The 27,399-nt window shown below is 40.9% G+C and overlaps 1 protein-coding gene across 1 annotated transcript in view; it reads right to left on the reverse strand.

Moving 5' to 3' along the window:
• The window catches only part of TMEM244 (transmembrane protein 244), a 29,825-nt gene extending 6,816 nt beyond the window's left edge, over positions 1-23,009 (reverse strand). Inside the window, exons 1-3 of the mRNA XM_077812150.1 lie at positions 22,881-23,009; positions 3,913-3,998; positions 3,182-3,255 (exon numbers count right to left, since the gene is read on the reverse strand). Coding sequence (XP_077668276.1) covers positions 3,182-3,255; positions 3,913-3,998; positions 22,881-23,009 — 289 coding nt within the window. The remainder of the gene's footprint in view (positions 1-3,181; positions 3,256-3,912; positions 3,999-22,880) is intronic.
• Positions 23,010-27,399: the final 4,390 nt, after the last annotated feature.

Here is a 27,399-nt window from a genome sequence, read left to right on the forward strand (position 1 = left end):
TCAGCATCTGATGAGCCAACATTAGCTATTATAGATGGTATGATGCTGCTGCAGATGGTGTGCACTGATACTGCCAAGTGCAAAACTTTTGGGGAGCTGTCTGATCAGGTGCTGAATATTACCCTTGGACTAAAATGTCAATACACTGCTGTTCTTGGTGACAATTTTATGCAAATGAAAAATCAATCAAATCTGGTGAGAGAGCCTGCAGAGGGAATGTCCAAATGCAAGAAGTTCAGAACTCCACTGTGTTAACACCATTACCAAAGCAAAGCTTGAAGATGATATCAAATCCACAGAACAAATCAAACATTGTAAACTTTCTCATTCAGGGGACTGGATTATGAAGTGTGATCAGAGATTTCCACTTGGTCATGAAGTGTATTTTGCTGGTGGGTTTCACAACATTGCATAAGCAGTGAAAGTAGCACCTGGCAACCACTCTGCAATACCAAAACTCAAGGCAGAAGACAAGGAAGCATATTCATGCGTATTCTTGTACGTTGCTCATGCAAAGCAAATACTCGGATTAAATAGGGTGCTAATGCGGAGCTTGGACACCAATGTTGCATCTGCATGCCCATCTATTCTTGGGATTGATTAATTCTATTTCAAAACTGGTGTTGGCCAAAAGAAGAGATTCATTTTCACGCATAGAATGGCTTTGGAGCTGGGAAGAGACTTTGGCAGTCTTATTCTGCCAAACATTCATGCTGTCAGTAAATGTGACTCTCTTTCTGCTTTCAGCGTCGGGGGAAAAGAGATGGCTGAAGACAGCAGCTGAGTATAGAGCTCAAGGAGGGTCTGAAACATCTTGGGAACAGTGCATCTCAGATAGAGGAAGAGACAGAGGCAGTCTATGTCTTACTGGTATCTTGATTGTACTGTGGTAAGAAGCAAGCATCTCTGGATAACATGTGCTATAAATTGTTTGCTAAGAAGAACAAACCAAGTGAGAAACTACTATCAGCCATGCAAATTATCAGTCATGTATGTAGTCATGCAAACAGTTCAGTATCTTCAAGTATTCCCTGTCAGCAACAGATAAATGATAGATAGCATTGGGCATCTTGTTTCTAAGATAATGGTGCTGCCCCCTGTTCTAGAAGCCATCCTCACCTTTGTGCAGCATGGCTGTGAGAGTACCTGTGCAACAGGGAGAGGCAAATGCCACAAGGAGGGTTTGGTGTGGTCCAATGCAGCTCTGACAGTGACAAGTGTGGCAACAGAGTACTGAACACATCAGATGCAGATTCTAAGGGAGAGTAGAAATGTTTCAACAATCTGCAAAGAACTGTGACTATTTTGTGGGTAAATATAGCTTGAAGCACTGTTGCATTACACATTCAGCAGCTCATAGTTACACGTAGGTGTTACGTAAGAGTACCAGGTTATACTTTTGTTATTCACACAATATAGTCACACAAGACATTATACAGCCCTTACATGAATTGTCATTGTATTCAGTGATTATTACAATTATACCAGGTGTGCTTTCTGCTTATGTCTCCGGCTGAGTGGATAACATCAAAAATATATGTTTTTATAATTGGGGGTAAGGGTATTATTATCTGCATAACTTCATAAAAATAGCAGATAGAAAAACTTTTCTCAAATCATTCCATTCTACAAATAATGACAAATATTTTGATGTAGAACATGGTATAAACAAGCTCATACTGTCATGTGACTACAGACTTTTGCTTTAACTGAAGGGAAAAATGTATGGGAAAATGCATAAAATATATTGTCTGGGGATATTTCCCAAGCTTTCCAAAATAGTACTATTTTGAGTACATCATTGCATTATCAATTGTATTTAGAAGCTTACTGCTAATTTTGGTCAAAATTAAACAGTTTCTTCGAGTTATGGCCCCTTTTGTGATTTTATTGATTTTTTCAGATTGGATGGCTGATAACATTTACTTTTAACATTACGTGATATAGAAAAACCACACCACTTCTGGCATCTACATCCACCCTTGTGATGACCACCACATATGTGCCTAACATGGTAGCAATGAAATTTTTCTAGCTCAGGGTTTACCTCATAGTGCCCAAAATGCGTCCAGGCCAGTAGACTATATTGCACAAATGGGTTAATATGTCTTCAATATAGCTTGTTTAACACCCTGCACATGAAGGCATGTAATAAACTATAATGTTATAATTTAAATACAAATCCTATCAGTCATGTTGAGATTCAGTATTTACATTGGCATTGTGCAAATGCACACTAATTCGAACTGTGTAGGATCTATATTTCTTCTAGTAACCCATTTTTCTGCTAATCTAATTGAAATGTTCTTTTTTTACATCTAAAATCAAATCAATAGTGGCACTGAACAAGCATCCTTGCACTTTCTATTCCTGTAAGTGTTTAAGATTATGATCTAAACAATTTACATTTGAACAGCTCTAATTCCAGCTGACGTGGTTTTCCTTTGCAACAGATTCCAAATCTGCTGAAGCTTAATTTATGTAAATGCTTCTTTTTTCCCCTACAGAGAGACAGTAATAGCTTTGGAAAGGGTCACTTTTTTAAGAGCTTGGATAAATATGTCTTGTGATTTGTATTCACTCAAACTATACTTTATTCTCCATTAGTACACTGAACTGCCAAAGAGCCAAATCCTGAAGTCTTATCTTACTTTGTGTTGACTCCTTGCAATGGCAAAATTGCCATTGATGTCAATAAGAGGTTTATGTGACTGAAGAATTTGACTTATTATTTATGAAGCCCTATTGGAAGCTGGTTCAAATATGGATGATAGGAAGCTTTACTGTAGTAGAGATTAGATTCAGTAACCTTACACAGAATAATTAATAGTTTTATAATGAAAGTTAAATGTCTTCTTCATGGTAGAACAATTGGTTTCAATTGAGAGATGTAAATTTGGAAGGAGAGAGCATGGGAAAGGCTATGGGTTACTGAGAGGACAAGAAATATGTTAATTTATAAAGTGACCCTGTTGCAGAGTTATGGAGAAATGAGAAAAACACTTAAAATTCAATACAATTAAAATATCATTAAAATATTGAAGCTAAGTGGAGAGGCATTATTAGAATGTTTTAAAAAAACTTTGTACGTGTGCATGAGGGTGGGGGGAAATTGGGGTTTATGTCTACAAAGAGTCTATTTTCTTAGTTCTGAAAAAACTAAGAAACAAAATCAAGGTACCTAAATAATTTGGGTTAATCCATGAGGGATTTGTCTTAAAATCAAAAGGTGCCCAACCGTCCAACATTTCCAACCTGTGGAGATTTTAAAAATAAAGTTAATCATTTTCATATGTTATCACAATTAATGTGTTAATTACATTAGACAATGTAGCTTACTCTATGAGCTCTTTTAAACAAGTTTCCAAATCAAGTAATCTGGGATAGAGGAGTTCACAAGTGTCCGTGGTTTGGTGCCACTGTGTGACGCGGGCTTGCCTTCACACGCTGTGTCTATAGTCTTATTTCTGCTATAAATACTCTTCATGTGCTGTGTCTATACTGTTATTCAGTATCAATTTGACATCCTCAGTGCTCTTAATGACTTTCTGAAGCAATACAGCTAGTCTTTCTGGCAGCCACAATAAATCTTTTTTGGAAAAAGATGTTATCTTTCCCCCAGTGTTCTGGATTTTGGTTAGTATATGTATGTCAACTAGTTTGATCAAAAATAAAGTGTGAGCCAAACTGGCAGCTAAACAAATTTTTGGGTGTCCAAGTGCTAATTTGTTCATCTAAATGGAAGTTCAGGCACTCAAGCGTGTCTGATGCTGAAAACTGTGCCTACAATATAACTGAGATCATATTCTAGACTTCTACCCCCCTGCCCCCTGCCCTGCTCCACCAGGTTGTAAATCAGAAATGCCCCATTTAAGTTCAATCATATTAATTATGAATGCTAGAAATTCTTACCTGAAGGCTGCGAAACAAATGCTTAGGACCACATAGTACACAATGTAGAAAACTACTACACATATCAACAGGTTCAGCAGTACAATCTGTAAAGAAAAGATTAAATTAAACCTACTTCCTTGTCTGCATTTGTCAGGTGGGGTGCAAGGCAAGCAATGCTAGATTTCTGTTTAGGAAATATATTTTTAATGTTTAAGGGAAAAGAAATATTTCGGTAAGATTTTTTACCTCATTTTATATAAAGTCCTGAAGTAAATGACACAATGTTGTTGTAATGTATTTTCAAATAATCCAACCCCTAAAACTTTATCCATTTTTTAATATTTTTGAAAAGAAATATACAGTGTAATTATTTTCTTATTATGTATCCGCAGATTAACTGCTAGAGGCCTATGTAATCAAAATGGCCAATGGAAAGCATGTTTCCTGGCAGTTAATGATCTGTAGGAGGAGTTGAGAGCCTAAGAAGAAGATCCAGAGGCTTAATCAAGTCCAGTTATTAACCACCAGGAAATGCCCTCCCTATAATTGCCATCATGAGGTGTATGCAAATATACATATAGAAAAACATACAGCTTTTACCCTGTCTTTGTGTCTAGAGCTCCATATGATGCTACTATATAGTTTCACCGACAAGGACATAAACTGCTTTTTAAATAAAAGTTTTAAGAGAGATGATTTGTATAACATAAAACAATTCAAAACCTTATTGAGGCTATTTGTAAAAAAAAAAAATCCAAGTTTTAGAAAGCAACCCTTATCTAACGGTCAAAGCAAAGATCTGGAAGAAAAAAAAAAGGCAATTGGATTCCATTCCATGCTTTGCTACAGACTTCCTGAGACACCTTGGGTACATCATCTAATGCCTGTGTTCCTCGCTATCCTCATCTGTAAAACTGATGTAACATGACATCACAGCGGAGTTCTGGGGCTTAATTTGTTAATGTGTTTAAAGTGTCTTAAGATCCTCTGGTGAAAGCTGCTATAGACATGTAAAGTATCATAGTTCATAGATTAGAAAATCAGAAGAGACCATTGCGATCATCTAATCTGACCTCCTGCATAACACAGGTCACAAGACTTCCCTGAATTAATTGCTGCAGGTATAATGTATTTTGTAGGCTAATATCTTTTGATAGTAATAACAGATGCTGGCCACTGGAGTCCACTTTGGTTTCTGTCGTTCTGTCATTTTGTATGATGTGCTCTGAGGTATCCATTCACCCCTATATTTAAAAAAAAAAATCTAGAACAGTCATAGCAAAGTCAGAGATTTGCATGCATGAAACCTTGGTGTGTGCATTAGTTTTAAATGCACACTTAAAACCAGCAAGCAAAAAAGTAGCGCCAGATGTTTACAGCACAGTCTGGAGGGCAGGATCATTCTTGAGCAATACAATCAGGAAATACATGTCCTCTCCCTCAACTTCCATACCGTCTAATGTTTTCTCATGCTGGTTAGAGTTTGTGTCCCTCCCTTCCCTTTCTTTAAAAAGCAGCATCTTCTTTCCTCTCACTCTGTGATCCCTTTCAGATTTATCCCCATGTTCCCTCCCATTTTACTTTTATTCTTTCCCTTAACTCCTCCATTTTCATCTCCTTTATCCTATTACCTCCCCTCAACTCCTTCCCAGCACATTCCTTCTTGGCCTCTGCACTCTATACAGTTCCCTGTCTCTTTCTTTCTTCACACAGGGGCACCTTTCTCTTCCCATAGTGACTAACCCTTCTCTTTTCCTCATGTTCTTCATCCACCACCCTATCTCTGGAGAATAAAAATAGGTCTGCATGTTTAATTCTGCCACATGGTCAGTGGCTGCCTCTTTCTAGCTCTTGCTTTCTGACAGCTCCTGTATTATGCAATGACTGAGACAGATATGTGCAGAGGGGGAGCAGCAGACAGTGAGTGCAACAGACGAAAGCAATTGACACCCACCGACCTGCCTTGTAGTTGGAATGGTGGATGAACATTTGTTTGTTTACTGAACCTAGTTTTTCTTCCATTGCAGTCAAAGACCCGTTCAAAAACCAAAGGGGGATTAGAGCTCTGAGTGTTTTTAGGTATTTGCCAGGGCAAGCCCACAACATTTTGGCACCTGAGGCGGGGAGCTCAAATGACGCCCCCATGTCCCCTCGCTTGGGCCAAAACTTTGAAAGGTCTCAGTTCTGCCTTCTTCCTGTTCTACTCCTCTCATGGTACTGCTCTGCTACCTACACCAATAAAGGAGAACTAACAACTTAAAATGCCTTGTTCAAAAATTTTAAGTAACACTTAACTTTCAAACACCTGAACAGCAAATATAACTTTTCTTGTCTGCAAGGTAAACACTGGCATTTTTATCTGTTTGAATAATCAAAGTGGTGCTTTCCGTGCCTTCTTGGTTGCAAAGATGTGAACTGCTTCCTGCTGAAGGTCCACAGTCAGGGCCAGCTCATGCTCTCTTGAGATGATTGCAAAGCTGAACAGCCTCTCCTGTGTCATTGTGGCGCATAGATGTGGTTTTATTAACTTCAGCTTGGAGAAGCTGCATTCTCCACTGGCAACTGTTACAGGAAGTGTTAGAAGTATGCGCAGAGCAACAAAAGCATTTGGAAAGAGGGTGGTCATCTTATTTGTGCACATATATTCCAGAATAGCCTTTGGAGTTGATCCTGCTGAAATGTATCTTGAAAGGGCTTTCAGTTCATCACCTAAATCACTATCAATATCATGCATGTCATCATGTGTCAACACTGTTTCTAGTGCCCTGCATTGCTGGTATAGGTCTTCTTCAGGTAGAGTGAGGAGTTTGGGAATATCATACAACATCCCAAATATACTGCTGTGTTCCCTGAGCTGCATGAAATGTTCTTCAATTGACTGTATTGCACAATCTAGCATGTGGTTAAAGAATTCAACTTTGAATTGTTGTTTGGAGTCTCTTATGGGATTATCCCATGACTCATAATCAAAATGTCTTCTTCTTCAGTGACTCTTGTATTCTTGAATCGGTGGGAAAATAGCTTCAATATGAAGTTCCTCTGCCAAATTCTGTGCACTCTACAGAACATTTTGAAATCCCTCATCTGACTGGTAAGACTGTAGGTATGACTTGGCTTTGTCCAGTTAGAATCATAGAATATCAGGGTTGGAAGGAACCTCAGGAAGTCATCTGGTCCAACCCCCTTCTCATAGCAGGACCAATCCCCAACTAAATCTTCCCAGCCAGGGCTTTATCAAGCCTGACCTTAAAAACTTCGAAGGAAGGAGATTCCACCACCTCCCTAGGTAACGCATTCCAGTGCTTCACCACCCTCCTAGTGAAAAAGTTTTTCCTAATATCCAACCTAAACCTCCCCCACTGCAACTTGAGACCATTATTCCTTGTACTGTCATCTGATACCACTGAGAACAGTCTAGATCCATCCTCTTTGGAACCCCCTTTCAGGTAGTTGGAAGCAGCTATCAAATCCCCCCTCATTCTTCTCTTCTGCAGACTAAACAATCCCAGTTCCTTCAGCCTCTCCTCATAAGTCATGTGTTCCAGTCCCCTAATCATTTTTGTTGCCCTCTGCTGGATGCTTTCCAATTTTTCCACATCTTTCTTGTAGTTTGGGGCCCAAAACTGGACACAGTACTCCAGATGAGGCCTCACCAATGTCGAATAGAGGGGAATGATCACATCCCTTATCTGCTGGCAATGCCCCTACTTATACAGCCCAAAATGCCGTTAGCCTTCTTAGCAACAAAGGCACATGGTTGACTCATATCCAGCTTCTCATTCACCATAACCCTTAGGTCCTTCTCTGCAGAACTGCTGCCTAGCCATTCGGTCCCTAGTCTGTAGAGGTGCATGGGATTCTTCCGTCCTAAGTGCAGGACTCTGCACTTGTCCTTGTTGAACCTCATCAGATTTCTTTTGGACCAATTCTCTAATTTGTCTAGGTCCCCCTGTATCCTATCCCTACCCTCCAGCGTATCTACCACTCCTCCCAGTTTAGTGTCATCTGCAAACTTGGTAAGGGTGCAGTCCACCCCATCCTCCAGATCATTAATGAAAATATTGGACAAAACCAGCCCCAGGACCCTTGGGGCAGTCCGCTTGATACTGGTTGCCAACTAGACATGGAGCCATTGATCACTACCCGTTGAGCCCGATGATCTAGCCAGCTTTCAATCCACCTTATAGTCCATTCATCTAGCCCATACTTCTTTAACTTGCTGGCAAGAATACTACGGGAGACCGTATCAAAAGCTTTGCTAAAGTCAAGGAATAATACGTTGACTGCTTTCCCCTCATCCACAGAGCCAGTTATCTCATTATAGAACGCAATTAGACTAGTCAGGCATGACTTGCCCTTGGTGAATCCATGCTGACTGTTCCTGATCACTTTCCTCTCCTCTAAGTGCTTCAGAATTGATTCCTTGAGGACCTGCTCCATGATTTTTCCAGGGACTGAGGTGAGGCTGACTGGCCTGTAGTTCCCCGGATCCTCCTTCTTCCCTTTTTTAAAGATGGGCACTACATTGGCCTTTTTCCAGTCTTCTGGGACCTCCCCCAATTGTCATGAGTTTTCAAAGATAATGGCCAATGGCTCTGCAATCATATCCGCCAACTCCTTTAGCACTTTCGGATGCAGCGCATCCGGTCCCATGGACTTGTGCTCGTCCAGCTTTCCTAAATAGTCCCGAACCACTTCTTTCTCCACAGAGGGCTGGTCACCTCCTCCCCATGCTGTGCTGCCCAGTGCCGTAGTTCATGAAGACAGAGGCAAAAAAAGCATTGACTACATTAGCTTTTTCCACATCCTCTGTCACTAGGTTGCCTCCCTCATTCTGTAAGGGGCCCACACTTTCCTTGAGTTTCTTCTTGTTGATAACATACCTGAAGAAACCCTTCCTGTTACTCTTAACATCTCTTGCTAGCTGCAACTCCAAGTGTGATTTGGCCTTTCTGATTTCACTCCTGCATGCCTGAGCAATATTTTTATACTCTTCCCTGGTCATTTGTCCAATCTTCCACTTCTTGTAAGCTTCTTTTTTGTGTTTAAGATCAGCAAGGATTTCACTGTTCAGCCAAGATGGTCACCTGCCATATTTACTATTCTTTCTACACATCGGGATGGGTTGTTCCTCTAACCTCAATAAGGATTCTTTAAAATACAGCCAGCTGTCCTGGATTCCTTTCCCCCTCATGTTATTCTACCAAGGGATCCTGCCCATAAGTTCCCTGAGGGAGTCAAAGTCTGCTTTTCTGAAGTCCAGGGTCCGTATTTTGCTGCTCTCCTTTCTTCCTTGTGTCAGGATCCTGAACTCAACCATCTCATGGTCACTGCCTCCCAGGCAGTTGTTCCATTGCTCCAGATATACCAAAGTCAACACCTTGGAGTCTCTTGCTTACAACGTTTATTTCAAACAGTATGTGAAATAACACAGAACGCCACAACACTAAGGCACACAGAAATTTGAAGTTCTGTATGTTTCTGGTGATCCCATTTCCCTCTGGCACTGTTCTCCCATGAACAGTTCCTGTCATAGCATTATCCTCCATAATGGCAACTATGGCATCATCTATCTTCCCAATTTGGTGTTTGATAGGCTTTATCACCTCCACTCGACTTTCCTATCGTGTGGCACTCAGTGGTTTCAGTGTCAGAGAGGATGTTCCCAGATGTTGCTTCAAAATTTGCCATCGATGAGTTGATGCAGAGAAAAATACATAGATGCTTTGAATTACATTAAAAAATTCAGCAGCCTCACTAGAAGCTGATGCTGCATCACTGACACCAAGTTCAATGAATGAGAACTGCATGGGACAAAAAAAGCTCGAGGGTTTAACTGTCGGATCCATGTCTGCACTCCTCTGTTCTTTGCTCTCATGTTGGCACCATTATTGTAGCCCTGACCTCTCATGTCAGCTATCGCAATTCCCGTATCTTCCAGCTTTTTAAGAAGCACATTTGTCATACCAGCTCCTGTAGTATCATCAATGTCAATAAATTCTAGAAAGTGCTCTCTGACAGTCACGGTTGCAGGGACATTTTCACTAGGTTCTGTTGTTGTTACAAAATGTACCATTAAAGTCATTTGTTCCGTTTGGCTGATGTCAGGTGTGCAGTCCAGAATAACAGAGTAATATCTGGCTGACTTCAGATCTGCCACAATCTTCTGCTTGACTTTTGTTGCCAGTAACTGTATGATCTCATTTTGAATTGTTTTTCCAAGGTAGTGGTGTGTGTACATTTCTTGGGTGGTGACTTTTGTAGATGCTCCTGGAGTACAGAATCAAACTCAGCCATCAGCTCCACAATTTTAAGGGAGTTTCCATTGTTTGGCACATACAGCTGATCTGAAGGGCCACACAGTGCTAAGTTTTGGGTAGCAAGCATTCTCACAATGGCAATGAGCCTTTTCAGAACATTTTGCCAGTAAAGAGACTTTGATGCAATCTTCTCTTGATGCTGATCATCTATGGTGGCCTTTAACCTTAGTCTCATCTCAAGCTCTTTCCACCTATGGAATGCTCTCTCTTGTGATTTGCTGCCTTCTGATGGCATGCCAGATTTCTAGCCAGATTCTTCTAGTCCTTTGTTCCTGTAGAACCCGATGTGGCTGGAACATTAGACTGGAAGAGTTTGCAACAAAAACAGTATCCAGCATTCTGGGTTTTTGTGTACATAAGCCATGGCCTCTCCACTTTGTCACCATTGGGGATTTCATGCCAGTAATGTGTTGGATGGTAACTTCTATTTTCATTGTCTTTGTGGAACATGAAGTTTTTCACTTGCTGTGGCCCATGCAGTACAAGGGAAGTCCCTCAGGCTACTGCTCACGTGGGTCCACAGTCCGGGATCATCTAGACTTAAGGAACTGAACTCAGCAGCAGCTGTTTCTTGCGCCTCCACCACACTCTTCCCTGATCTACACTTTTCTTTAGGAATGTGCAGGGTTACATCCATTTGAGATGGAGATACGGATGCTGCAGTAGCTGCCAGGTCACCTGCACTCTGACTGACTGGAAGATCAGGCATCTCCTCACCATTCACAACCTTACTGGGGCCGGAAGGCTCGCCGTGAACATTTGTGTCTATGTATCTCAGGACAGCTCCTTCCTGCTTAGATAGAAAAGCTTCCTTTGCTTTCTTTCTTTTTCTGAATGCTGCCCCAGAGGGGCGTTTTCTTCTTTCACTCATGACTGCTGTTCTGTGTCAGGTATAGTGGCTCTCAACACTCAGTTGAAGGGGACAAATAAGCAGGCTGGTAGCAGGGCCTGAGTGAGGGAACATATCAGCATCTTAAGGGCCTATCTGGCTCCTACTACTTCAGTTGACTGCCTGTTCTCCTCAGGTTGGTTCAGGGAAGCCACAGGAAGCTCCCCGAGAAGCTGGTGTTAATCAGTCCAGGCTCCTAGGGGTGCTAGAGAGGTACATAAGAGGCTCCTCCTCCTCTTTCTCCCTGCAGCTGCTGCTGCTTTCTGTTATTGCCTCTCACCTTTTCTCCTGCCTGCCTGTTATGTCTCTTGTGCCCTCCTTCCTCCAGCACAGCACTCCACCATCTCTGTGCATCTAGAGCAGAGAGAATACATATGCACCAGCAGCAGACCCAATTTTCTACTCTCTGGGTCCTAGTGGTGCCCCCCCACAGTCTGGCACTTGAGGCCGCCGCCTCAGTTCACCTCACGGTAAGGCCAACCTTGGTATTTGCTGTTAGTATAAAATTTGTACAAAGCTGAAGGCATTTGCAGCTTGGTAAATTCCAGTAATTATTTTTATATTGGTAGGCAAGACACAGGGTTTATGCTCTGGGCCTAATTCTTCACTGCTTTTGCACCTTGGTAACCATTTACACCTATGCAAAGTGACTGTAAACTGCTAATATTCTGGTAGCATTTTACACCCACTTTGCATAGGGGTAAGTGACTGCACAAGGTGCCAGGTGATGGAAAATCAGGTCCTCAGCATAATCATGTTAATCTTTGTTACAAGGAGCTGTCATCTATCCCGAGGGCAGATTGACTTCAATCCTACTGGGAACTATAGGAGATGATGCCCAATTTTGCTTGTTATCCTTTAGCATTACTCTCATTGAAAGCAATAGAGATGGCAAAAAGTTTGAAAGAGGGCAGTACTTTGTGGAATTCTTTGCAGAAGAACATTCTTCTTCTGCAAGTACTACATATATTCAACAGAGAAGGCAGGCAAAGCAAACTTGGGGATAGGGTGAAGGGCAATTTGCAGGACAGGAGCGAGGGTGAAGGTAGAGAAAATGTGCACAGAAAAATGTGGAGATCATGGGATGGGGAAAACTAGCCACTTGCTTTGGCTGCTTTGTGCTGATCCAAAGTGGCATAGAGCAGCCAGTGTATTCTAGTAAATATGGCACTAAAAGCTTTGTTGTTTGTTTGTTTTGTTTTGTTTGTTTTTTAAACCCACAATCACAAGTTTGGTACTTGAGCTGGTCAGAAATGTTTTCCCCACAGAAAATGTCAATGTTTTGTCAAAAACTGACATTTGTTTGGTTTGCAGGGTTTGCTAACAAATATTAAAGAGTTTTGAGTAAAGCAGTTATTTCACATGAAAATTTCCATTTTGTCAGAAACCCAATTTTCCACAGAGGGGAATTTTTGAGGGAAATTTTTGACCAGCCTTGCTTGACATAATATGCAGTTAAACACACACACACACACACACACACACACACACATGCAACCTTAACTCTCTCTTGTAATGACAACACAATGAAAAACCTGAACAAAAGTCTGTCTTTAAATTCAATTTAATCTAATCTGCAACTGCAAACACTACTATACACTACTTCTAATTTCATGGTTATTGCATGGTATCTCTAGAGGGAAGAATTAGGGTTGTTTGGGTGCTTTAGAAGTGCATTTCAGTAACTTAATATGTTTGAATTTCTTTTAAATTTAACTTTTAACTCTGAATTAAATATTTGGTAACAGTTGGCTAATGTGTTCTGAGCTGAGTAGTTCAGTTTCTGAAAACTCATTTCTATGAGGCCCACAAATGTTAAGCCGTATTGGCATTATGCCATAAATGTTGCACATTCATGGTCCCAATTTAAAACACTACCACACTGATGTAAGTTATTTCCATCATCTAGGTCTTCTGGTGAGTTTTAGTCTCATCTATTCCTGTCTTTTAGATAGTCCCTGCGCCAGAAGCTAGCCATGTCTTCATCTGTGTCTCGTACAGTTCCAGTGCTTAAAAACTAATGGTATGCTGTACAGGGTTTGAAATGAAGGGCTGCAGGGGGAAATAGTTTCCTTTTTTTATTTACTATATGTGAGGAGATGAAAGGGAATGCAAGTTCCTTTTATTTAAGTCTTGCTAGAACTTTTGAACTCCTGCTAGATTCTCACACATTCATAACAATAACCAATAAACAAGAGACTCTTCCTTTCATAACACTGTAATTACAGAGGCTTAGAGAATTTTCTTTCTTAAAAATTACTTGATATAAATGTTTGCTCTTAACTTCTATATAGATAAAGAACATATCTCATCAAAATATATTCATTATATATATGTGTTAATTTCATATAGTGCTTTTGTTCTCCATATGCTGGATGATATTGATATATATGTGTGTGTGTGTACAGAGGAGGGAGAGAGAGAATGTTAATCTTCTGCAGAGGTAAATAGGTCACAATGTCAATTCTGATAGTAGTTTATATAGATTAATTGAATTTAATGTGGTTATTTACAGGTATGGGATGACTTAGACTAAGGAAGATTTAGGAGTACGTTTTCAAAGAGATGTATGACACAGGCACAAATCCTTTCCTTTGTTAATAAATCCTGGGCATGTAACATCCAACATTCTGCTCTGCACCTTCACTTCAGTGAAAATACCTCTTTTCTTGCAAAGAAAATGATACTTTCTCACTTTATTTTATTAAGAGGGCTCTTCTGTTATATTTTTTCTACTACCTTTAGCTGAATCATAGTTTGTTTGGTTTCAGCGCCCTCATGATCTGACTCGTGGAAAGTTGTAGAAGTTTGTTCCTTAAGAGTACATCTTAAGCAATACATACAATACAGAAAACTGATCAGCCAATCTAAATGGTAGTTGATAACCTATCAAGACATTTTATGCTATTTTAAGTAATTTGGGAGTCTCTGGGGCCATTGAATGTCTAAGATGAGTGTTAGTCTTTTTTAACATCCTTTATGATCAGTGTGGGGGAAGAAGCACATTCACTAATTATATTCGTATATGATTCTAAGTGTGAACATTAACAATACAAAAGCATCTAGAGAGGTTACAGGTATGGGGCCTAATCCTGCAAGTTGCTGACCACTTCTGTAAAATGCCAAACACGCTCAATTCCTAACATCAGCTGAACTGAACTGACATCAGTGGGAGTTGGGAAGCCTCTGTAGCTTTCTGGATCAGGTCTTTGAGCAGCAAAATAAACTGAGATTCAAATTGGAAAGATGCATATTGATATAAAGAAAAATTCCAACCATAGATAATCAATGGGTGAGAATTCCAGGCAAAGGAGCTATGCAAAAAAAAAAAAGACCTAGAAGTGATAGTATTCAGGAATTGGCTATGAACTTGCACTGCAACAGGATGGCAAAAATAGGTTGCAGGCTGCATATGATGACATGTTGCAGCAGAGACCAGAGAAGTGAGTCCCTTTCTGTGTGACATTGATGACACCACCCGTAGAACAATGTAAATAATTCTAGGCAACACAATACCAGAAAGACATTAACAAACTGGAGGGAATTTAGAGAACAGCAGTAAAAATTAATTAAGGGCTGGAATTGACTTCTGAAGAAAGAGTAAAAATTAAATGTGTATGATTGGGATATAAGAATTGTATACTTAATATATGAAGAGGGACAGGAATTGTTTGGAGTACAATTAAGTGTCATGGGAGGAAACAAAGCTGGTCAAAAATAAAAATTCATGAGACAGTTTGAAATGTCAAGTTGTTTCCATTTTGTGGAGATTAAAGGGGACTCATTTTATTTTGATCAAATTGTTCAGAAATAATTTTATTAAAATCAGTTACTGAATATTTTCATTTCCCCTAAATAGGATTTTGGTGAGCAGAACATTGGATTGTTCTTAAAAAAAACTTGAAATATGTTTTCAAATGTTCCTAATACATTTACCCAAAACCAAAAAAAGGAAAAAGTCAAGTTTGTAATATAATTTCTTAGTTTTGAAAAAGGCTATTTTCCAGCAAAATCCAGCCACTTCCAAACCTTAATTTACTTTGGTAATTATTACTAGATCTTCTTGAATGATCTTCCACATAGTGGAAATCATGCCTACAGAATGGGGGATTGTATACAGGAAAGCAGTCACTCTGAAAAGAATTTAGGGGTAGTACTGGACAGACAACTGAAGATGAGCTCCCAGCATGATGCTGTGGCAAAAAGGGCTAATGAGATATTTGGATGTATAAGCAGGAGCAGTGAGGAGAGGGGAGGTGATTTTACCTCTGTATATGGCCTAGGTGAGACCAATACTGGAATACTGAATCCATTCTGGTGTCCACAATTTTAAAAGGCTGTTAGAAAAGGTACAGAGCAGAATCACAAAAATGATTCAAGGGCTGGAAAAAATGCCTTTCAGTGAGAGATTTGAAAAGCTTAATCTGTTTAGTTACCAAAAAAAAGATAGAGAGATGAATTGATTATGCATGGGGGGAAAACCAGCAGGTACTACAGGGCTCTTTAACTTAGTGGAGAAAGGCACGATGAGAGCCAATGTCTGGGAGCTGAAGCCAGACAAATTCAAGTTAGAAATAAGATGCACATTTTTAACAGGGAGGGTGATTAACCATTGGAATAAACTACTAAGGGAAGTGGTAGATTCTCCATCTCGATGTCTTCACATCAGTACTGGGTGCATTTCTGGAAGATATGGTTTAGCCAAACATGTTATGCTCTTAGTCAAACACAGTTTATTAGGCTCAATACAGGTGGATGGAATGCTATGGTCTGTGATCTACGGGAGATTGGACTAGATTATCTAATGATCCTTTTTGGCCTTGAAATCTTTGAATGTTTGAGTGCCAAAGCACTAGAGAGTATAAAGAGAACAATCTTGTATTGGCAGAATCATGGGCAACATGAATCTAACATTTCCTTCCCCCCCCCCCATTTTAAATTTTTATGATTCTTTGCTAATTCCTGAAAGGAGAGCAAAATAAGGCATGTATTCTGGTACATGTAGCTTTCCCTTCAAAAACTTTTGTGCTCGTGCAGTAGGACAAAATGCACTGCCATCGTGTCTGAAACAGGTTGAATTTTTTTTGTCAATCTTTTATAATTTTGTGTACCAGATAAAGTCAAAAATAATCTCATCCCCTCCCAACCAGCCAACGAAACAAGCAAGTAAAATGTCTTCATCCTGTACAATCTGGGACTGAAAGCATAACCTTCCACTCCTCCCGTGGCCCTTTTCCAAATTAAAGTTGGCTAAATATCTCTTATGATCTGGTCAGTTCCATATAATCCTCCAACTTTTGCTTAAATGTAATATTATGAGACTTCACCGCCTCCCCTGGAAGTCAATCCACCAGGCTACAAAATAATAATAATTAAAAAAAAAAACCCAAAACCCAAAAGTATAATTTTTAGTACAATTTTGTAGATGTAGTTTACATTGCACTTAACTAATTAGATATGCATTTCATGGAGGTCTCTAACTTTGTTAGCAGCTGAATTAGGATGGCATATCTTATCAGCTGAGATGCAAGGTTGTGCTGTAATGAAAGCTGTGTTGCAGGGGGAGGAGACATAGACTTAAGTGAAAATATCAGCTCTGGAGGAAAGGTGTGAGCTGATGTCCTGTTGACCCTTACATATCCTAGGTTAAATTCTGACCCTACTGAATTTTGTGACAAAACTCTCAGTGACTTGAGTGGGGCCAGGATTTCACCTCTTGTCTCCAACATATCATTAGCCACTGCTTCAGGAATGGAGTAGTCTCTTATTTTGCTTTGATTATGCTCAAGTAGGCTAGAGAAATGCATTTACTTAGATGCCAGGAATTCACCACTAAAAGAATGACATCAACAATTAAAGTTCTTTGGACATTTCCAGAAGTATTAAATTCTGCTTCATTTTTTAAAGTATTTTGCCATTGGAATTTAAATATAGTTGTTAAAAAGTCTCAAAAATCCAATGTTCCATGTATTTCCCCCCTTTCTAAAATATCCATTCAAAATGCATTTTCTTTAAAAGTAAAACCCACAAATAAATTGTGAGTCATAGTTATTTATTTATATGTTTATGTAATTTAAGGAAAGAATGGAAGAACCTGTGGTGGTAGATTGGAGAGCTCAAGTTTAGGGTTTTATTAGGCATTTCTAAGAATTATATCTAGCAAACTACGCCCTCTTTACATCTGTATCAGATGCATATTGTAGTATTCCCTAACAGCACCAAAAGGAGGTAGTAGTGCACTTTTCACTTGATTATTCAGAAACTGAAAACTGGAAAGTATGCTGTCACAACAAAGGCAACTGTTCTGTTTTAAATACCTGCTGTAACCGCATTATGCAATAAGTACTATAAAATGATCTAAAATGCATACAAACTTGGTTATTTTTACCTTGGTCTCAGGAAGATTGATCTTAAGAGCCATGCACACATCATAAGTAAAAGGAAGTGATGCAGTTACATTCCTTACGTCAACGTCAGCTGGAAAAAGAAGCTATTTTTCACTCAAAAAGTGCTCCTGTAGGTGCAGTGTAAGACTGAGTAAAGCAACTTTATTGGATTAAACTGAACCAAGACACAAGCCATCTGTGAGCTAACTATAAGCTGCTGGGGCCCAAACAGAAAATCCTTACTAGCTCATTAAATGCTCATATTGTTTGTAGAGATGGTCAACCAAAACATGCTTGTAATATGTCTTGACCAAGTCTGCAAATAGAAAGCAGCAAATGATAATTTCTATTCTCTATGCAGTGTTCTTTGATTACAGTTAATAGCAGTTTTAAAGTCTCTCACCTCCAATTAGTTTTACAGTCCTTAACATTAATTTTATATTCCTATTTACTTTCAATCTGGAAAGGTACATTCTTTTTGTTCTTTGTTAGCACTTTTCTGAAAGCTACATTGTATTACATCAGCTATAATTCATATTTAATCAGATATGGTTATGTTATGTTTTGTGAAGAAATGCTAGTCTTGTGATATTGCCTTTCTCTTTTTCCTGAATCTTATTTTGTTGCTTGGGTGGTATGGAATTTAGCAGATTTTCTAGCAGATCCATCCGTTGCTGAGCAGTTCTTTAATGGATTTGGATTTCAACTTTGACAGATGACAGCTTGGTATAACATAGCTATATATATTTTTAGGGATCAGGCGATACAACACAATGGTTCTAGAAGCCGAAAATGAATGGATTATTAAGTGAATTTCTTTACCATCATTAAAATCTGAGAAATGAGAATTAACATTTTTGGATTTTTATGAGACAAAATTAAAATTATTTATTTTAAAACATAATCTATGCTCTACAAACCAGAGTTCCTGCATGTGTATTGCACCTCTCATGGTATGTATAATCTCACATTGTAAATACTGTAGGGAAATAGTTACGTTTTTGTGGGAAATTGCCCCCAGTGCCAAAGGCCAACACAATACCTATGCATCTTTTAAGGCCTATTTTGAGGATATAAACAGTGCCCAGACCTTGTTCTGGACCTACAGGAATAGGTTGCAAACAAGCAATAACCTGAAATTAATTCACATAAACTGTAGGATTAAATAGCAAATTTAATTAGTAAAAATCATAATGAATTAGTCTGTAATAATCTGTTTGCAAACAGAACAAAACATTAGGTTTATGGACTAATTTTTTTCACAAGGAACCAATTCAACCAGCTCCAAATTATCCGATGAGATCTAGGTGCCCAACTCTCATTGAAATGTAATGGAAATTGGATGACTAGTTCCTTAGGCTTCTTTGAAAATCCTACATTCAATTTACTTTACACCGTGTCATAAATGTCAACATTTTTAGTAAGGTGGCAACCTAAGGTAGACTCAGAAAAGCCAAGTATTCATAGAATGCCTTTGATCCTAAAAGAGCCTAAAACGCTTAATAAACTATATACAGACACCGCCATTGACAGGATTGTAGCCAGGTGGCACGCAAAATGCTGCACCACAGGGAAATTTTTGCCAAGACTCTTATGAAGATCCCATGGCATTTTCATATATGTCCACATAGAATCCAGGTCTTGTCTGCCATGAGGTGTCTTAAATATGTTTGTTTATTCACAGTGAAAAAAGTAGAGATGGGTGGCTTCTTTTTTTTTTTTTTTTTGGATGAATAGTAATGCATATTTTGGATCACCAAATCTATTCATAAATTTGAGTTGAATTTGTGAATAATTGCAGCTGAAAAAAATTGGATTTTTTTTTAAGTTGAAATGGCTCGTTTCAGTGGTTTCAGAATGAAACATATTGAATTTTCATTTCGGAACAGCCTTTTGTTTAGAAATTGAGCTTTTAAAAAAAAATTTGGAGGTAAAAAAAACAAACCCCAAATGACCAAAAACAAAAATAAAAAAACTGAAAAAACATTGTTTTGTTTCAGCAAGAATAAGTGGGGAAAAATCAATTTAGGTTCAGACTGAACCTTTTTTTCAGATTTTTCAGTTCTGCCCCATAATGAGGCAGAGTGGCCTCATTCCAGTACAGAAGGGGGTTAAATCACCCTACTGGGCTCAGCTAATTCCGTGCCATCCCCCTCGCAGGAAGTGTGGGGGTGGGGCAGTAGGTATAAGAACAGGGCCCTGCAACTCAGTTGGAGCCAGCCGTCTCTCCCAGGGAGCAGAACTGCCAGCGGAGCCCATGACCGGCTGTGGCAGGTGACGACTGCTCTGAGCCAACCTGGAGAGTAGACAAACGGATGCCCCAGGAGATGGAAAATCCCGCAGAGGGAGAGGAAAGCAGGTTGCTCAGTACAGAGACTGGGAAATCAGGTCTCTGCAGCCATAAAGCAGCCCCACCAGATGCTGGTAGGAGGTAGCCCAGGAGAATGAGACATTGGTCCCGTTGTGGTGCTGAGAGGTGAGGCAGTGACCCCATGTTTTCCCATCAACCCTGCGATGGGTTCACCTGTCACTTCTAGGTCTCTGGGCTGTGATCCACTGGAGCAGGGTGGGCCTGGGTCTCCCTATCACCAGCCCTGCACTCGAACCCTGAGACCAAAAGCCTAAGCTGCTGGTTCCCCTCAGCCAATCAGGCAATTCTGATATAGCTGGCCTGTGTTCATTAATCTGCCTGGAGAGTGAGCTAGCTAGTCCCATGCTTAGCTGCAGGCCTTCATTCCTGACACCTTCTTAACTTGCTGTCCGGACGTATTGTTTATACGTTTTATGACTATTTCATATAAGCCCACAACTGTTCATAGTTTGGTTTGACGGTATCACAAAACTAGTCAATAACTAAAGGAACCATTCCTATAGTCATACTACATACACATCTCACTGAAGTGAATGGATGTTTTGTGCTATGCAGCTCCCTAGCAAGATATAACCTAAGATACAGAGTTAAGACCAGAAGAGCATTTGTTTGGTAATGTCAATAAACTAAATATATCTAAACTAATGGACAGATCTGTAAATATAGAAATTCAATAACATGGAGGCACTAAAAATGAACAAGGCTCAACCATGTGGAGATTATCCAGATTCTGTGATGGAAATTTACTAGTGTTATAAAGGATAGCAACATCAGAACACAAGTACAGCAGTCTCCATCTGCAGATAGGGAGGCTCTACACCTACACATCTAGAGTAGCAGAATATAACTTGAAAAGGAAATTTTAGTACCTGCTAATTTTCTGGTTTTGTTCCAGTGATTGGCAGATTCTGGCAGGACAGCTGAGGGAACATGGTGAAAATGCATGTTTTAAGAATAATCATCAAATTTTGTTCAATCTGTACGTTGAATCACTGTTAGGGATGGCCAAAGTTTAGCCTATAAAACAAGCCCAGTCCACAGACTTCTTGGTTGTGACCTATGCTTGCCGATGAAGGTGGGCACGTGCCCAGATCAAGACAGAAAATTATGGGTTTTTTTTATAGTGTTGACAGGTTGTTATATGAAGGTACATATTTTAATATATTTTCCTCCCACCCAACCTAGCTAGCTGGGTTGCAGGTGAGTCTAGTTTGAAAGAGGCGAGGAGAATGAGAACTGAAACAAAGTGTTCCTTTGGTGAGTGGGTCTGCCTGAGGCCAGCTCTAGGGGAGGCAGGCACTGTTGGGTGAGGGCTCTGGCTGCATTAAAATTTTGTTGGACTGCTTTAGGCAATGTGGTCTTGCCTCAGTCCTTCAGATGCCTTCCATGTTACAGTATGAATTATGTTAATAAGATGTGGCTATCAGGCTCAAAACAAAGTTGTCAATTTGGCTTCCACTGAGGACACCTCATGATCTCTACTGCACCCAAGAAGTTAAAAGAATCAAACTTAACTCATAAATGTCATCATAAATTTTTCATTTACAACTTGCAAATAAATAGCATTTTTTAAAGCTTCAGTTGGCTTGATAGGAAAAATAGAAAACAGCATCTTTTGTTTGGTTGGTTACTGACACTGCTGGAATTACACTTTATCTGAACTATTTAAATGAAGGCTTTGAAAACGTTGGCGGAAGAACTAATGTCATAGGAGTTATTTGTTCAAATGTAGAAGTAAATTTTGTCGTTTGTGAAAGGTACATTATTAAAAGCACTGAAAATGAAGTCTTCTGTTTATCCAGAGAGAGGATAGAGTACTGTTGCAGTAGTGAAAACTATCTACACTGGTTCCCTCCTGTGTGCCTAAACCCAAGTTAATTATCCATGTCAGAAAATTTAATATTTGGCCTTTCTGCTGAGATTCCAACCAAGGTACCAATTATCATAGGCCCAAATTCTGAAGTCCTTATTTTATTCAGACAGAACTCCCATGGGTGTCAGTGGGAGATTTTTATGAGAAAGAACTAAGGAAAAAATAAGGAAGGGGCTTCAAGAGTTGGCTCACAAAAGAGAAGAGATGTAGGTAGCAAAACTGTTGCCACCTGCTCCGTTTCTCTGTCAAAGTTTGCTTCTCTCCTTGGTTTGGCAGAGCCAGAATCTGGCTGTAGGAACATGGTGGGAGTGAAATGGAATATATTTGTTCTATTTTCTGTTAAAGTTTGCTAGTTAATACTAGTATTGTTTTTAATATTTGTACATGCACCCAGTAACAACTGTGGTGGGCAGAATTTTAAAGTAAACAAATAAAATAGAGAGCCCTGAACCTGTAGGTAGCCAGTTCAAATCCATCCTAGGTTGGTAGTGAGTGGAATTTACTACCATAGGATAGTTGTAGAGGCTATGTGAAATGGTCTGGGGGACTCAGTCTAGTTTATAGAACACAGGTGTCTTGGCACAAAAATACACTGCTATAATCACCGCCCTTTTTGGCACTCTAAAAATAGAAGTCAAGGTTGATCAGGCAGGAATTCCTTTTTTATTCTTCAAGGTGGTCCCACCAACTCGAGCTTTGAGGAACATTGGTAGGACAATATGGGGAAGCTTGCACTGCCAATACCCATGGTGTACTTGTTAATAAAAGTAGAAGATTATGCTTTATTTTCCCCCATTAATGTTTTTGTCTTTGTTCTCATAAGCAGGAACTTAAGTAAACTTACTTGAGATCTTTTACTCTATGCTTTTAGGACACATAGTAAATTGCACAGTACATAATTTCTCCCTTTCATGCTATCTTCCTTTTGTTGTTCATTGTTGATTGGCATTTGAGCTGGGTGATTGTTCCAGAATAGCAGGTCCGTGAGCAAAAAGAGGCTGCATACACCCAGCAGTGACCAGGACTGTAAGTTGTCCTGCTCAGTGACTGGCAACACAGAGAAAAGATTTGTTTTTTTCTGGAATCTCTCCAGATGTACTTTTGCGAGAAAGTTTTGAAGAGATATTGTTAGCCAGATGCCATATACCTTTGTATTAGAAAATGTGCCATCTGTTAAAGAATTGGATTCCAATTTCTTCTGTGCTTCATGTAGTGGCTGAAGTGTTTCACTCAGGAGTTCGAGTTTTGTTCGAAGGTTTTGCCTAATTTCTTGCATAGTTGCTTGAGATTTCAGCTTTTTGGCTTTTCCACTGTTGAACTTTGTGATCTAAAAGTTGCACTAAGATACCCCATGCCTTCTGAACGCTCTGTGCAGCCAAATACAGACTAAACCATCTCTTTGCAAACATCATAGAAGAGTTTTTTTGTTTTATTTGAATGCTTGAAAACTGCACAAGCATCTATTATAAACTTTTTAAAATCAGCCATTTGGGGAACAGCTGGTGCATGAGAGACAGCAAGGTGCAGCATGTGAGCTGGGCAAGACAAACAAAGCAATTCAGGTTTTTCATTCAGCTTTACATCTTGTGTGGACTTTGTGCAGTAAGAAGCTGAGTTGGAATTCACTATTGCCATGTCCTTCCAGGTAACTGCATATTCATTTAAAGTTTTACAGACAAAGCTGCAACTGTTTGACTGTTTGCTGACTTTACAAACTCCAAATCTGCCTAAATGAGTTCAGGCTTCTCCACAACAAAATAAAAAAATTGAAAACAAAATCACCAGGGTGGGGCAGTTGAGAACATCTGGTGATTCGTAAAAAACCAAATAACTAATTATATTTCCAGCCAACCTCTCTCTAATTTTGTTGGTCAGAGCAACATCATTCTCCTCAAAATATTTCTTGGTCAGATTGATTGAATTTGGCAACGATTTTGCAGCTGGATAGAAATTTAATACAAAGTCCCCCAAAGGACCAGCAGCAAGGCCTACAGCTGCCCTGAAAAGTAGAGGGTATGTACAAATTCACTTACTACATCGTGTTGCTCTTGCTCTTTCTGCCGTGCCCTAACAAATGCTCATTCCAATGTTTGCTTGTTTCTATTTTCACCTTCTTGTTTTAGTCTTAAGTGTCATTTGCTCTCCAAATGTTCTCTAATCCAGTCAGCCCAAGTGTCAGCTTTGCCCTGCTCTACAGTAGGAGTTGAGGTCGAATTTAGCAGCGTTAAATCGATTTAACCCTGCACCTGTCCACACAACGAAGCCCTTTTTTCCGACTTGAAGAGCTCTTAAAATTGATTTCTTTACCCACCCCCGACAAGGGGATTAGCGCTGAAATTGGCCTTGCTGGGTCGAATTTGGGGTACTGTGGACACAATTAGACGGTATTGGCCTCCGGGAGCTATCCCAGAGTGCTCCATTGTGACCGTTCTGGACAGCACTCTCAACTCATATGCACTGGCCAAGTAGACAGGAAAAGGCCCGCGAACTTTTGAATTTCACTTCCTGTTTGGGCAGGTGAGTGCAGAGCTCATCAGCAGAGGTGACCATGCAGAGCTCATCAGCAGAGGTGACCATGATGGAGTCCCAGAATCACAAAAGAGCTCCAGCATGGACCGAATGGGAGGAACAGGATCTAATTGCTGTATGGGGAGAGGAATCTGTGCTATCAGAACTCCGTTCCAGTTTTCGAAATGCCAAAACATTTGTCAAAATCTCCCAGGGCATGAAGGACAGAGGCCATAACAGGGACCCGAAGCAGTGCCGCGTGAAACTGAAGGAGCTGAGGCAAGCCTACCAGAAAACCAGAGAGGCGAACGGCTACTCTGGGTCAGAACCCCAAACATGCCACTTCTATGATGAGCTGCATGCCATTTTAGGGGGTTCAGCCACCACTACCCCAACCGTGTGCTTTGACTCCTTTAATGGAGAGGGAGGCAACACGGAAGCAAGTTTGGGGAACGAGGAAGATGATGATGATGAGGTTGTAGATAGCTCACAGCAAGCAAGCTGAGAAACCGGTTTTCCTGACAGCCAGGAACTGTTTCTCACCCTGGACCTGGAGTCAATACCCCCCGAACCCACCCAAGGCTTCCTCCCAGACCCACCAGGCGGAGAAGGGACCTCTGGTGAGTGTACCTTTTTAAATAGTATACGTGGTTTAAAAGCAAGCGTGTGTAATGATTAATTTGCCATGGCATTCTTGGCCAGTACAGCTACTGGAAAAGTCTGTTAACATGTCTGGGGATGGAGCGGAAATCCTCCAGGGTCATCTCCATAAAGCTCTCCTGGATGTACTCCCAAAGCCTTTGCAAATGGTTTCTGGGGAGGGCAGCCTTATTCCGTCCACCATGGTAGGACACTTTACCACGCCAGGCCAGTAGCACGTAGTCAGGAATCATTGTAGAACAAAGCATTGCAGGGTATGTTTGCTGGCGTTCAAACAACATCCGTTCTTTATCTCTCTGTGTTATCCTCAGGAGAGGGATATCATTCATGGTCACCTGGTTGAAATAGGGTGCTTTTCTTAAGGGGACATTCAGAGGTGCCTGTTCCTGTTGGGCTGTTTGCCTGTGGCTGAATAGAAATGTTCCCCGCTGTTAGCCACGGGGAGGGGGGAGGGGCTAGCCACGTGGTGGGGGGAGGCAAAATGCGACCTTGGAACGAAAGCACATGTGCTTTGTATATAATGTTAACAGCAAGGTTTACTGTGAAAGAATGTACCCATTGTTCTAGAAAATGTGTCTTTTTTACCACTGTCCCTTTTGTTTTCTCCACCAGCTGCATGTGTTTCAAGCATTACAGGATCTTCTCCTTCCCTGAGGCTAGTGAAGATTAGAAGGTGAAAAAAACACTTGTGATTAAATGTTCTCTGAGCTCATGCTGTCCTCCCACACTGACAGAGCACAGACGAATGTGTGGAGGCAGACAATGTCAGAGTGCAGGAAAGCACAAAATGACCGGGAGGAGAGGTGGCAGGCTGAACAAAGGGCTGAAGCTGAAAGGTGGTGGCAGCATGATGAGAGGAGGCAGGATTCAATGCTGAGGCTGCTGGAGGATCAAACTAATATGCTCCAGCGTATGGTTGAGCTGCAGGAAAGGCAGCTGGAGCACAGACCGCCGTTACAGCCCCTGTGTAACCAACTGCCCTCCTCCCCAAGTTCCATAACCTCCTCACCCTGATGCCCAAGAACATGGTGGGGGGCCTCCGGCCACCCAGCCACTCCACCCCAGAGGATTGCCCAAGCAACAGAAGGCTGGCATTCAATAAGTTTTAAACTTTTAAAGTGCTGTGTGGCCTTGTCCTTCCCACCTCCACCACCCCTCCTGGGCTACCTTGGCAGTTATCCCCTTATTTGTGTGATGAATGAATAAAGAATGCATGGATGTGAAGCAACAATGACTTTTATTGCCTCTGCAAGCGGTGATCGAACGGGGGAGGGGAGAGTGGTTAGCTTACAGGGAAGTAGAGTGAACCAAGTAGGGAGAGGTTCATCAAGGAGAAACAAAGAGAACTTTCACACTGTAGCCTGGCCAGTCATGAAATTGGTTTTCAAAGCTTCTCTGATGCGCACCGCACCCTCCTGTGCTCTTCTAACTGCCCTGGTGTCTGGCTGCACGTAACCAGCAGCCAGGCGATTTGCCTCAACCTCCCACCCCACCACAAAAGTCTCCCCCTTACTCTCACAGATATTGTGGAGTGAACAGCAATCAGTAATAACAGTGGGAATATTGGTTTCGCTGAGGTCTAAGCAAGTCAGTAAACTGTACCAGCCGCGCTTTTAAACGTCCAAATGCACATCCTTCCACCATTCTGCACTTGCTCAGCCTGTAGTTGAACAGCTCCTGACTACTGTCCAGGCTGCCTGTGTATGGCTTCATGAGCCATGGCATTAAGGGGTAGGCTGGGTCCCCAAGGATAACTACAGGCATTTCAACATCCCCAACGGTTATTTTCTAGTCTGGGAATAAAGTCCCTTCCTGCAGCTTTTGAAACAGACCAGAGTTCCTGAAGATGCGAGCGCCATGTACCTTTCCCGGCCACCCCACGTTGATGTTGGTGAAACGTCCCTTGTGATCCACCAGTGTTTGCAACACTATTAAAAAGGACCCCTTGCAGTTTATGTACTCACCGGTTTGGTGCTCCTGTACCAAGATAGGGATATGGGTTCCGTCTATGGCCCCACCACAGTTGGGGAATCCCATTGCAGCAAAGCCATCCACTATGACCTGCACATTTCCCAGGGTCACTACTCTTGATATCAGTAGATCTTTGATTGTGTTGGCTACTTGCATCACAGCAGCCCCCACAATAGATTTGCCCACTCCAAATTGATTCCCAACTGACCAGTAGTTGTCTGGCGTTGCAAGCTTCCACAGGGCTATTGCCACTCGCTTCTCAACTGTGAGGGCTGCTCTCATCTTGGTATTCTTGTGCCTCAGGGCGGGGAAAGCAAGTCACAAAGTTCCATGAAAGTGCCCTTACGCATGCGAATCATCCCAGACCTGCAACACTATGCGGTCCCACCAGTCTGTGCTTGTTTCCCGGGCCCAGAATCGGCGTTCCACAGCATGAACCTGCCCCATTAGCACCATGATGCCCACATTGCCATGGCCTGTGCTTTGAGAGAAGTCTGTGTCCATGTCCTCATCACTCTTGTCACCGC

This window comes from Eretmochelys imbricata, chromosome 3, assembly GCF_965152235.1.
Source record: "Eretmochelys imbricata isolate rEreImb1 chromosome 3, rEreImb1.hap1, whole genome shotgun sequence".
NCBI lineage: Eukaryota > Metazoa > Chordata > Testudines > Cheloniidae > Eretmochelys > Eretmochelys imbricata.